Genomic DNA, 13990 nt, shown 5'->3' on the forward strand with positions numbered 1-13990 from the left:
CCCCAGAGTGGGCTGGGGTCCTGCCAGCCCCTCACTGTCTCCTCCGCTTTTTGCCAGCCCAGGCAGTGACTGACCCGTGATCCAGCACACAGAGAAGTCTGGAGCCAGGGGCCAGCAGAACCAGTTTCCTCCGAGAAGATCCATCCTTCTTCCGCCAAGGAAACCCCTTCCAGCTAAGCGGGGGTTCAGCCTGGAGGACGGAGTAGCCCGTCAGCTGTGGGGTGTCCACCACAGGGCGAGGTCCTAACCCCCCCGCTTGTTTTAGTTCAGACTCCTTTTACATGTGACAAAGGCACTTTTGATACACACTGTACAATACTGATGCTGTATTTTAGAATCAGGATGTATTTTATAATGTTCACCTCAAGGGCTCAGTGGCCGAGAAGGTGAGGATGCAAGATTTTGGAGCTGCACACACAGATTCAGGTATCGTGGGGTGGTGGGTGTGGGTGGGGCCGAAGGGCAGGGTGCAGGGTGAGCAGAAGGCAGTCCAGCATCTGCTGAACGCAGGCAAGCTTGGATGTGAGACATGCTGCCGGTGGATTCCAGTGTGGGGCTCACTGGCGTGCTGTCCAGGGCAGTGGTCAGCCGTCCCTGATCTTGACCGCCTGATGGCCAGCTCTGGAGGGTGAAGCTCCACCGAGACAGAGCCCAAGTCTGTGCCTCGGCCTTGGGTCTGCCTTAGGCCCAACAACGTGTCTAAGAACTTTGGTTCCCAACCCGCCCATGAGGTTCTCTCAGCAAAGGGCTCTTCTCAAAAATAAAAAAAGTTTGCTTTAATTAAAAAAAAAAAAAAAGAAATATAGAACACTTTGAAATACAGAGAAGGTGAGAAGAGCATCTTCGACTTGTATCATAAGCAATAAACGTCACACCGGGTGGCATCTACCTGCAACTCCCTGTGTCCATGCTAGGCTGTGATAGCGATCCTGGGACCTTTGCAGCCTGCCCCTCAGAACACAGGTCAGCTTCCCAGGACTTGGGTCAGTGGCTGGAGGGCAGGCAGCGGGTCCCCACCATCTCTGATGGCCAGCAAGGCCATGATGGCAAAACGATGACTTGACTTCCAGCCTAAAATGGGGAAGGGGCCACCAGACCAGCTGCCGTGTTTGTGGCCCTTTATATGAGTCGTGAGCTCATGATAGTCTGCATACAGAAAATGAGGTTGAAAAGGAAAAAAACAAAAAACCTCCGTTGGGTAGAGCCACACTTTAAATGAAAATTGGTCTTTGACTATGGTCAGAAAAATAATCTTGAATATATTTAGAAGTTGCCGTCTATTTTTAACTAACTCCATATGCTGCCAGTATCAACTTCATGACATTTGCCAAAATAAGATTTTATTTTTGCCTTTATAAGATTTTGTTGGAAAAATGAAATGAGTATTTTGCAAGAAAAAGTTAATTTAAAAAAGAAGTGTAATGGTTTGCAAAAAAAAATGTGATGTACAGATTAAAGTATTAACCTGGTACACCTCCTGCTTTTTGCTGGCTATTTTCCATGAGTGCCCTGTGTTAGTTTTTTCTTTCTATTTCTTTGAAAAATCCCCAGTGTCAACTCTTGACCCTGAAGTGTTCACCTATGAAGTTTCTCCTGATGAGTTCTTGACACTTGATTGACACTGGAAGTCTAAGGGAGCAAGGCCTGTCCTCTCAGGCCCTTGGCTGGGCTTCAACAGCTGCTGAGGATGGTTCCCCACCCCAGCCCACCCAGTCAAGGGGCCGCTGGGCTGTGGACAGGCTGTGGACGCCTGTGCGGGGCTGGTTTGGCAGGCGGACTGCGATCCCACAGCGGGAAGGACCCCACAGGCCCTCTTCCAACCCACACGCCGCCAGCTCGTTCCAGTGAGGCGGGTTAGCGACGGACCATTGCAAACTGGATTTGGATTTAATTCATTTTGACTTGTGATATATGCTTGAAACAGAAGGCAGGAGGCCAGTTCGGTTTAGGGATGCGTGCATGTTCGAGTTTGTTGTTAATGGCAGTTTATCTCTGTTGCCAAGAAGAGCACCCGCAGTGCAGAGTGGCTTTCCAACTAGGTAAACTGGAGAGAACAGATTCCAAAGCATTCAGAAGAGGGGACGCTGCTGTTTTTTTAGCTACTGATTTTTAATTTTAAAATGGAAAGTATTCTCCGGTTTTAAGCATTACTTGGAGATAGCTCCATAACAGATGAAAGGGAGGCTGGGGTGCGAGGGGTGGGTGGTTGTGCTGTTGTGCTAAGTCGCTTCAGTCGTGTCCGACTCTTAGTGGCCCCATGGATTGTAGCCTGCCAGGCTCCTCTATCCACAGGATTCTCCAGGCAAGAACACTGGAGTGGGTTGCCATTTCCTACTCCAGAGGATCTTCTCAACCCAGGGATGGAACCCACGTCTCTTACATCTCTTGTATTGGCAGTTGAGTTCTTTACCACCTGGGAAGGCCCCGTGAGGGGTGGAGGTGGTGGAGAATTTGTCCACAGTTGAGTGCAAGGCAAGAAAAAAAGGTACAGGAGGTAGAGCCCCCGCCGCTAGGTGGCCACCATTCTCTCAGCAAAAGCACGTCAGGGGTTTTCTTACTAGCTGGTCCCACGCATGGTCCTGTGTGGGAGGGAACATGGTGACTCCTAACTCTTTTCTCCACTCCAGCGGGAGGAGGCGTAGCCTGTTCTCTAAGAATCGTGGCCCAGATTTCAAACAGAGAGCATGACAGGCCCTTGACTCAGATTCTACAAACAGCATGGATGGTTGGAAAAGGCACCCTCCAGCTGCGTCACGTTTGAGCAGGCAACATGGCCTGGCCCCCTTCACTGCTTCCTCGAGAGGACTCGTTACCCGAGGTAAGATGGGGCCATCTGTGAAAGGACTGGCTGACCAGGGACCCTCCAGGTGGGGGCCACTCTGGAAGGGAAACTCCATGTGGCCCGATAGTTTTGACTTCGCTTCTTTGCAGGGGCCCTGGGGGCCTGAGCAGAGTTTGAAACAATGGGATTGCTTGTGGTCAGCAAAGGGAGCATGAGCATACTTCCGCACCCCTGTTGACATCTATTCCTGACTTTATCCCAGGTCCAGTGGAAACCCAGAATGTCTTATTTTAGCAAGAACCAACAAGGATGTTTTAGGACCTAGTATGAAGTAGGGGTTGGGAATAAGCTTTCCTAATCCCCGTTTGACCCTCCTGAACAGCCCAGATCCTCACCATGTCCAGGCACTGTTTAGTTTTGTTTTTCAATTGGAGGATAATTGCTTTACCATGTTGTGTTGGTTTCTGCTATAGAACAACGTGAATCAGCCATAAGTATACATATATCCCCTCCTCCCAGCCCCCATCCCACACCTCTATGTCATTACAGAGCCCAAGCTGAGTTCCCTGCTCTATACAGCTACTTCCTGCTAGCTAGTTATTTTGTACCTGGCGGCGTATATACATCAGAGCTACTCTGTCAATTCCAGGGCATCGTTTAAAGGATTGACGTTGAGATGTGTATACATCTGTGATTGTGCATGAGGTCAGTGTGCCCAGGCTGATGTGGATGCTGAAGGCAGGCCTTTCGTTTGCTCCCCTTCATTCATTTTTTTGCTGCCTTTGTGTCTGGCCAAGGGGCTGGTGGTGGGATCTGTAGCTCACCCCTTCTCCCTCTAACTTGGCCACCTTCACTTAAGGTGGGTTTTCCAGAATTTTCCTGGCTGTTAGGTTGCAGCCCAAGGCCAAGGAAACCTCCATCTGCCCGAGGTCCTCTTGGGGATGGAAGGCGTGGGGGTGGGGGAGTGGATGTGGACCCTGACTTAGCCAGACAAGAGCCCATTTTAGACTTTGGGAGTTCCCCCAGCTGAGTACAGTGCTCTATGGCAAATCCTTTTGTGTTCTCACCAAGGGTGGGAAAGAAGCAGCAAATTATTTGTCTAATCCACAAATCACCTTTCTGAGACGGAGCAGGCAAGTGCTGGGAGTCCTCTGCCTCCAATTCAGCATCAGACGCCGGAGCATAGGAGGGACTTTGCCCATGAGGGTTGCATGCCGTTATGAAAAGAACAAAGAGACGAGGCTGGGGGTGGGGGTGGATGCAAAAAATGGCAGCCCCTCCCGGCCCGGTAAACACGCCATTGCTTTGCCATCTCCACTGCAAAGGCTATCACATTCATTGCTCTCCCAGCAAAGAAACCTTTCTTCAGAGCGAGTGGCGGGGTACAAAGGCAGAGTACAAAATGTGTGCACATCACAGTCCCTGCAATTCTGTTTGAACAAGCATATTGATTGGGTCTGACCCTGTTACATTTTTTCCCTATTATTTGAAAAGGTGCATCTAAGTGTAGTGAATTGAACCAGCAGAGCTGAACTTTCCATGAAAACTTCTCAAGGTATTTCTTCAGTTCAAAGCTTTTGAATTTTAAAGGGCATTTTTAATACGAGTCTGTTGAGTTTTCTCTGCCAAAGCCCAACAAGAGATGTTAAATGCAGATGAGGCTGGAGCGAGGGTGCATGTGGGGGTGGACTCGCCCACGCTGCGGAGGGTGCAGGTCGTGGTTGGAGGGTGCGGATCCGCCCAGGAAGGACTGAGCTTTGGGGAGAGAGGCCGAGCCTGTGGAGCAGTACGCACAGACCCTAGAAAGTTTCTCTCTGAGCTCATTGGGGACTGCATAGGACACGGAAGAGGTTTCCCAGCTGAGCTTCTCGAAGGCTTTTTCATGGGGAGCTGAGAAGTACTTGCTAAGGGGCTTCTTCTGATGGATGAAGGTTTTGTCCTTGGGATATAAGGGGTTCCCTATTCAGCTGCTTTAGAACTGAGAAGGCCTGAGAGGCACAGCCCCCTGGCTGAGGCCACAGAGTCAGAAAGAAAGCCGCTGCTGACCTCAGCCCTTGACATCACTTAACACTCAGAGATGCTTTCCCACTGAGCCCTGAGCTGCATCCCAGTCCTTAACTGATCTGACATGTGGGGACACTTTGCTGGTTGTGTGGGCCACAGCAGTGGTCCCTCATGCCATCCTGGTAGTGGGTCCTTGGAAGTATCCAGAATCTCATTTTCCCCCACACAGGGGGCCTCTCCTGACCCACTGAAGGCACACAGCCCCCTTTGACTGAGTTCCAAGTGTTTGTCTGCCTCTGGAGGCTTCTTGGGTCTGAAAAGCATCTCCTTTGTAGATCCTGAATTTGAGATCAGAGGCAAAATCATCCCAGGGAGAAGGTGAAAAATCAGATCCAGGGCTTGGGCATCTCAGCAAAATCCTTTCAATGTCCTTGCCTAGAAGACTGGCCTGGGAAGATCAGGACAGAGTAAGATGGCACTGATCCTCAGGTGCCCCCTTTCTTTGTAACCGTGGCTGGCCAATCCATTTTTAGGAGACTGACACCATGGCAAGGAAGCAGTCAGCTCTGGGACCAGGCTGCCTGGAATCTAAATCTGATCACGCCATTTTGCCAGTCCTGTAACCTTAGGCAAGTTATTTGTCCTTGCTTCAGTTCCCTCACCTATAAAATAAAGATTTATATTGGCATCTACCTCAGGAGAGTTTTTAACGAAGATTAAATGAATTATGACATAGAAAATGCTAAGCATGGTTCTTGACCCCATAGGAAGCACTAGAAAAAATATGAGTTCTCATTTACCTGCTATTAAGACATGAGTTTGAGCAAATGCCAGGAGATAGTGAAGGACAGGGAAACCTGGCATGCTGCAATCCATGGGCTTGCAAAGAGTTGGACACGACTTAGCAACTGAACAACAACGAGTTATAATTACTTAACACATACTGCATTCTCATTCTTTAATTTGTTTACTTGTTTATAGCCAATCTCCCTTGCAAGAATATATGTTTGGTAAGAGCAAGAGCATCGTCTTGTTCATTATATCATCCCTAGTGCCGAGAACAATGTCTGCCACAAAGAAGGTACTGAGAAATTTGTTGAATGAATGAGGGGATGAAAAAGTCAAGGGCTGTTGGCCAGAAGCCTTCTCTCCTTCTCAGATGACTTTGTCTCTCTCTGCTCTCTTACCTGTTTTATACTCAAGCCCCTAGAGAGCATTCCTAGTGCCCTATTTTTAAGTTTCTTGAGTAGTAGGTAAGAGCAGGGGTTGTGCAATGCAGATAGATCCACCCTTATTGATTGACTCTGACCTTGGGCAAGTCATGGTACCTCCCTAAGCTTCAGTTTCCTCCTTTGAGAAATAGAAATGACAAGTCCCTACCGTACATGGGCGATGTGAAGACTGAGTGGGCCGACCGTCCCGGTGCTGGTTTGCTCTCGTGTAGGCTCCTTACTATGGACAGCAGGGCTTCAGACAGCCCTTCCACATTTAAACCCTGTACCCTCTCCCTGGCTCAGTGGATAAACAGATGGGGTCAGCTGCTGTTGCCCACCCGAGTCTTCTGCCCTCTACCATCTGTCTGCCATTTTAGACAGCTGCCTGCAGCAAGTTAAGCAGTGGCTCAGGGCTTTTGAAGTTTGGGTTCACAAGGCCGTGCCACCGCCAGGCTGCCTCCCTCAGCTCTCCAGGGGCTGAGGACAGGCGAATTCTCTGAGGCCTCCCCTCGCAGCCCTGAGGCTGTCCACCCCGACATCAGATCAACCTGTGCGTGCGCCTTTGATGTCAATTCCCAAACTGGAGCCTTGTCCTGTTCTGAGGACCTGGGCTTTGAAGTTGGCCTATAAACTGAGCTTTCAGGAAGAAAGTTGTCTGGTGTGCCTCAGAGCACGCCTGGGCCCTGTAAAGGCACACGGAATGCCATGAACACCTGATAAATAATTCTTTCTGGGCCCGAGAAAGATCCATTCCATTTATAGGGGAGGAAAATTCCCTTGACCTTTTCATTGAAGTTCTGGGTGGGGGAAGTGGTTAGAGAGGATTTTGAGTCTTCTTGCTGAAGTCACATGGGGTAGGCAGGTTGTCTCAGAGCTGAGCTCCAATGACTGCCCCAAAAGGGCTCCTGGTCCTAGACTCCTGACCTGACTCCCCCCCCCCCCCCCCCCCCCCCGCCAGCCCTGTTCCTGCCTGGAACAGGGGAGAAGATGGGGCCCTCTCACTGAAAGAGAGACCATGGTCCCCTCCAGGCCAAACCCTGCAAATAGCAGGGCTTCCGGGAGGCTCAGCCCTGTTGCCTACCTTTCCTTCCAGGGCCTGGCATGGTCAAGAAAGGAGGCAGACAAGGTTTCCCACCTGAAGGAGTCCTGAAATGGATACTGGCTTGTGTACCCTGAGCATTTAACCTCATGCCAGGCCTTCTGCAGGGCCCCTTTTGTGCATGATTGGATAATAGGATGTGGATATATGTGTAGTTTGGGGAAAGCTGCCTTTATGGCAAAATGTAACATACACACAGAAAGTCTATGAAATAACAGCATACAGCTCAAAAAAAAATGATCAGAAAACAGATATCTGTGTAATCACTGCCTTAGTTAAGAAATCCAGGTTTGCCAGGATGCAGGAAGCTCTGTTAATGCCCCTTCCTGCTCAGTTAGGCCCTCCTCTCCCAGACTTTTGTTATTACTACATACTTTTTTTTTATAGTTTTACTATCTAAGCAGGCCTAGTCAGATACTCTAACTTATTTTTGTTTTCTGAAATGTGTACCAATGGAATAATAGAATGGAATAATAAAAGAATGTAATCCTTTGTGTCAGGCTTTTTTCCACTAAACATTATGATATTCATCCATGTAACTACATTTCACTCATTTTGCTGTCGTATAGTATTCCCTGTAGGAATATTTTAGGAGTTTTTATCCACTCTACTGTTAAAGGACATTTGGATGTTTCCAGTTTGGAGCTATTAAAAATAATGCTGCTATGTACATTTTTACATATATCCCTCAATCCACATGTGATCGTTTCTTTTGGTCTATACCTCGGTATAGAGTTGATAGGTTATAAGGTATGCATACTTTCAATTTAGGTAACAAATGACAAACTGGTTTCCAAAGTGATAGTATTAATTTACAGTCCCACCATGAATATGTGAGTTTCTCCATATCCTCATTGTGGTGGCAGCCTCTGAGATGGCCCCCCAGTGATGCCCGCCTTCTGGCATTCACACCCTCTGTAAGCCCGTCCCCCTGGGCTGGAGCTAGCAGCTCCCTTTTAATGAATAGGCCATGACAGAACCTAACAGGGTGTCACTTCCAAGATGAGGTTACAAGGAGACTGTTGCTTCTGTCTTGGGCATCCTCCCTTGCTTTCTCACTGGAGAAACCATGTTGTGAGCTAACCTGTGGGGAGGCCCACAGGGTGGGGACAGATGTCTGTGACCAACAGCCAGCGAGGACCTAAGAGTGAGCTTGGAAATGGGTCCTCCCTGCCTCCAGTCAGCCCTCGAGATGATTACAGCCCTGCCTGCCACCTGATTACAACCTTGTGAGAGACCTTCAGCCAGAAGCACCCAGCAGAGCCCAGATTCTTGACTCACAGAAACTGTGAGATAAATGTTTATTGTTTTAAGTTGGTAAGTTTTGGGGTAATTTGTTACACGGCAATAGATAATATACTCAACAAAACTTTTTAAAAAGTTGTAACAATTTTTAATGTGTATGAATTAGGTTTACTAGGATCTTCCTGGTTATTGATATTGTGCATCCTTTCAAATGCTCTTTGACCTTTTGGATTTCTTTATTTGTGAAATATCTTCAGGACTCTTTATCATTATTCCATTGGTTTATGTATCTTTTTCTTGTTGATTTGTAAAGGTTCTAGACATAAGCCTGTCTTAATCTTGGCTACCCTTAGAAAGAAGTCTGAGGGAAGGGCTTGTAGGCAGAGAGTTAATTTGGGAAATGATCCAAGGAAGAGAGGGCTTCCCTGGTGGCTCAGCTGGTAAAGAATCTGCCTGCAATGCAGGAGACCTGGGCTCGATCCCTGGGTTGGGAAGATCCCTCGGAGGAGGGCATGGCAACTCACTCCAGTATTCCTACCTGGAGAATCCCCATGGACAAAGGAGCCTGGTGGGCTATAGTCCATGGGGTTGCAAAAGAGTTGGACATGACAGAGCAACTAAGTATATCCAAGGAACGGAAGTGGCAAAGAAAGGAAAGCAACAGAAGCATGCGCCTTCTCAAGTTGGTCACTGTTGTGAAAAACTTGGGCTCAGTCTCACTGGGACCTTCTGAAGAGTCACATAAAATGCTCTTCAAAATTATCCACCTGTGGTATAAGAAGAGCATTTATCTTCTGGCTCAGAGCCTTCTTTGACCAAGGGCTCCCCATGGGGTAAGTCCCTCACATCTCCATATCCCACATGTGTGGGTGATTCCCATGTGAACCCCACACTGGGGCAGCTAAGAAGCCCTGGGGCACCATGTGAGGTGTGGCTAGAATGAGATCCTACCACAGTCATATCTAGAGGATGCGTGGTGAAACACAAGGCGTATTTGACACAGAACCTGTTATGGGTGATGTGCATTGCAAATGTCTTATACCACGCTGGCTTGCCTTTTCACAGCGACTTTCAGTCAGTAGACATTACTAGTTTTAAGGTAATCATATAAATATTTTCCTTTGTAGTTTGCGGTGTTTTGCATCTTGTTCAAAGTCTTCTTGTGCTCAAGTCATGAAGCTATTCTCTAAGGAGCTTTCTTGTTTTGCCTTTCACAGATCTACAGTATACCTGGAACTGGTTTTTAAGTTAAGGTGTGAAGTGGTCATCAGATCTCATTTTTCCCCACAGATGCCCAACTTAATGAAGAGTCTATCATTTTCTTCCCACTGCTGTGCCACTTTGTCGTAATCAAGTATCTGTATACGTGTGACTCAATTTTTCTGTTCTGTTGTCTATATGTCTATCATTGTGCCAATATCATACTATTTTAATTAGTGGGGCTTTATGGTAAGCGTTGATACACAGAAAAGCAAAGTGTCTATCTTGTTCTTATTTTCCACAACTATCTTGGCTATTTTTGGTCTTTGTTTTTCCTTGTAAATTTTAGAACAAACTTGTCAAGTTTTATTTTCCACTCTCAATTGGGTATTTTTTTTCCTACTGAGATTACATTGTATGTAGATTACTTTGGAGAGAATTATATCACTACAATATTGAGTGTCCTAGTCTATGAACTTGTTTATTTAAACCTTTAAATATTTCTCTCCAAAATACTTTATTGGAAAAAAATTATGCTTCTAGCAATGGTAGACAAGGGTACTTTGAAGCAACATTCCTACTGAGAACAAATGGAAAAGGAGGCTGAACTATTTTTAAAAAATATGTATTTGAAGGCAATGGAGAGCTTGCAAAGCTGTGAAAATATCTGGAGCCAAGATCCAGAGGAATGGAGCAAAGATAGGAAGCATGAGGTCAACCTCTGGTATCCCTTTTCCCCCTGAAGTAGATTGTCTGTTCCAAAAGCTGTGACGCTGAGAGCCTGACTAGCTGTTTTTTGACGGACTCTCCTACTCTCATCACGTTTGTATATGGCTTAGGAGTTAGTCAAGGACCAGGGGAGTTTCTTTATGTAGATTTATGTAGTCTCTGAACTCTTCCCTCCAAACTGCGATCTCTTGACAGCCCTGAATGCTACCTCCACCCAGTGAGTCTGCCGCCCGTTTGTACTTTGTTGAAAAATGACCCTAGAGAGAAATTTGGGTTGAATGTGGAACTCATTGCGAGCACTTCCCTTTGTGGGTTGGCCAACACAAATGTCTTACCTTTATTCTTGAAGGATATTTCCACTGGGATAGGGTCGTAAGTTGGTGATTTTTTTTTTCCTTTCTTTCAGTGTTTTGAGGATATTACATTGTCTTCTGGCTTATTTGGGTTATGTGTAGTATGTGGTCAGTCGCTCAGTCGTCTTAACTCTATGTGACCCCGTGGACTGCAGCTTCCTAGGCTCCATTGTCCATGGAATTTCCCAGGTGAGAATAATTAGTGGGTAGCCATTTCCTTGGACACGACTGAGCGACTTCACTTTCACTTTTCACTTTTATGCACTGGAGAAGGAAATGGCAACCCACTCCAATGTTCTTGCCTGGAGAATCCCAGGGATGGTGGAGCCTGGTGGGCTGCCATCTATGGGTCGCACAGAGTCGGACACGACTGAAGTGACTTAGCAGCAGCAGCAGCAGCAGCCATTTCCTTCTCCCAACCCAGGGATCCAATCTGGGTCTCCTGCATTGCAGGCAGATTCTTTACCACTGCGCCATCTGGGAAGTTATGTCGAGAAGTTATATGTCTTACTCTTGCACCCTTGCAACAAAGGTCCATCTAGTAAAGGCTATGGTTTTTCCAGTGGTCATGTATGGATGTGAGAGTTGGACTGTGAAGAAAGCTGAGTGCCGAATTGATGCTTTTGAACTGTGGTGTTGGAGAAGACTCTTGAGAGTCCCTTGGACTGCAAGGAGATCCAACCAGTCCATTCTAAAGGAGACCAGTCCTGGGTTTTCATTGGAAGGACTGATGCTGAGGCTGAAACTCCAATACTTTGGCCACCTCATGTGAAGAGTTGACTCATTGGAAAAGACCCTGATGCTGGGAGGGATTGGGGGCAGGAGAAGGGGACAACAGAGGATGAGATGGCTGGATGGCATCACCAACTTGATGCACATGACTTTGGGTGAACTCTGGGAGTTGGTGATGGACAGGGAGGCCTGGCGTGCTGCGATTCATGGGGTTGCAAAGACGACATGACTGAGTGACTGAACTGACTGACTTGCACCCTTAATATGTCTCCCTCCACCCCATATGCATTTAGTTTTTTTCTTGTCTTTGGGTCACAGCACTTTTACTGTCATATGCCTAGGTGTGGTTTTATCTTTATCCAGCTTGGGAATTGTAGATCTAAAATCTATGGGTGGGTATCTTTTGTCAGTTTTGGAAGATTCTTAACCTTCATCTCTTTCAATTTTCCCCATACTCTCTCTTCTTTCAGCGACTCCAATTATATATGAATGTATGTGTAATATACATATTTTTATACACCCTTTTTACTATATTTTCCACTCCTGGGAAACAGTATCTTATTATGCAAGAATCCATTACATCCATGTGAAATGGATTTGACAAATTAGTTATTTCTCTTACTGAAATACTGATGCCACTACAATTTTTCTGTGCTAAGCAGCAGTGTCTGTCTCTGACATTAGCAGTGATGAAACTCACAAACCTTCATGGAATTTGACATAAGTCACCTTTTGTTTCAAGGACATAGGGCAAAAAACATGGAGGATTTTCCTGGTCACAAGGTTAAACAATTACGGTTATAGACTGCACTGTGCTAGTCCTCAGTGGCAAATTCTGAGTGACTTAGGCACCCACATGCTCTTTGATAAATATCTGTGATATGCAGGGCCTTCTAACATGTAGCCCCCAAGGCAGGAGCCCATCTTACCTGGGCCTAAAAGTAGGCAAAGCCTGTGCCAGTTCTTTTTCATTGTTTAGTTACCTGCAAATATTTACTGAGCACCTACTCTGTGCCAGGCACTATTCTAGCTCCTGGAAGGACAGCAGTAAACGAAATCAGTCCCTGCTCTAATGAAGCGTACATTCTGGTGAAGGGAAGATAATACTGCTGTCCTTTCAGGAGCTAGAATAGCACCTGGCACAGAGTAGGTGCTGAGTAAATATCTGCAGGTAACTAAACAATGAAAAAGAACTGGCACAGGCTTTGCATGAGGATATTAAAATAGAGAAAAAGGGGTCAAGAAAAATAAATGACATGTGAAGAACACTGACCAGAAAAACATTCCCTCAATAAACAGTTGAAAACTATGATCAAAGATTTCATGACAACCTTAATATCTTATGATCTCTATAAACTGATACATCAGAAATAAAAGAGGATATGAGAAAACAGAAGAAACATGAACTGACAGAATTCAAGGAAAAAAGTATATAGTCATAAAAATGAATATAAAATTGGAATGACAAAGAGTACACAGTGCTCAAATCACAATAAGGAGAAAAGAGGGATAAAAATAAACAAAAATGACATGGGGATAGGAAATGAAATATGCACATGTAATTGGAGTTTCTAAAGGAGAAAACTTCTATTTTTATAAATGAAAGCATTGAGAAACCTTACTCACATGGAGTCAGTTAATAGATTTCAGACACATCATTCTGATATTGTTCAGTTGCTAAATGTCTGACTCTTTGCAACTCGATTGCGGTACACCAGGCTTCCCTGTCCACCACTATCTTCTGGGATTTGCTCAAATTCATGTCCACTGAGTCAATGATGTTATCTAACCATCTCATTCTCTGCTGCCCCCTTCTCCTTTTGCCTTCAATCTTTCCCAGCATCAGGATCTTTTCCAATGAGTCAGTTCTTTGCATCAAGTGGCCAAAAAATCTTGTTTAGGAAAGAATCATTGATCAAAGCAGTTTTCAATGCAGTTGTGGTGTTAAATAAAGTTGGGTAGAAAGCTGGAGTGGATTTGGGGGAAGGGAATAGCAGTGAAGCAAACAGTAACAGCAGTAAGTTATTAAAACTATTGAAAATGTGGGCTTCCCTGGTGGCTCAGTGGTCAAGAATCTACCTACCAATGCAAGAGAAACGGGTTTGATCCCTGGGTTGGGAAGGTCCCCCAGAGAAGGAAATGGCAACCCACTGCAGTATCCTTGCTTAGGAAATCCCATGGACCAAAGGAGCCTGGCTGGCTACAGTCCATGGGGCTGTAAAAGAGTCACACACAACTTGGCAACTGAACAACAATGCATTTTACCTGTTTTAACTAGTTCTCATAATAACCATGCAAGGTGGTTGCTATTGATAATCTCATTTTACTGATGAAAGGGAGGAAAGGAGACTCAGATCTAGTTATGCCCAAGGTCATTGGGTTTATCACTAAGTTGGTAGAGCTGGGATGTGACCTAGAAGACTGGAGCACTTCTGCATGGTTGTCAAATTAGGCTGAAGTTCAGGGAGTTTCTGCCTGATAAAACCTATTCTTCAATGTAAGCTAGAATGTAAGGACATGATATAAGAGTGAAGGAGGAAAGAGAGGGTTGCAAGTTTGAAAATAGGGGTTTTCAACAGTTAAGAATGGGAGAAGGGTTGATGAGAGAAAACAATAAGGATAATATGCAGTG

The 13990-nt window shown here is 46.0% G+C and overlaps 1 protein-coding gene across 8 annotated transcripts in view; it reads left to right on the forward strand.

Moving 5' to 3' along the window:
* The window catches only part of PLEKHA7 (pleckstrin homology domain containing A7), a 228872-nt gene extending 227399 nt beyond the window's left edge, over positions 1–1473 (forward strand). For 6 of the 8 annotated variants that reach the window (XM_024975785.2, XM_024975788.2, XM_059875097.1 and 3 more), the window contains one exon: positions 63–1473. Coding sequence is in view for 3 of the 8 variants with exons in the window: in XM_024975788.2 (XP_024831556.2) it covers positions 63–73 (11 nt within the window). In the remaining 5 variants the exon portion in view is untranslated. Of the gene's footprint in view, positions 1–57 lie in introns of all 8 variants that reach the window. The other 2 variants (XM_024975786.2, XM_024975791.2) reach the window with 1 other exon arrangement.
* The last annotated feature ends 12517 nt before the right edge of the window (positions 1474–13990 follow it).

The sequence above is a fragment of the Bos taurus genome, chromosome 15 (assembly GCF_002263795.3).
Source record: "Bos taurus isolate L1 Dominette 01449 registration number 42190680 breed Hereford chromosome 15, ARS-UCD2.0, whole genome shotgun sequence".
NCBI classification, from domain to species: domain Eukaryota; kingdom Metazoa; phylum Chordata; class Mammalia; order Artiodactyla; family Bovidae; genus Bos; species Bos taurus.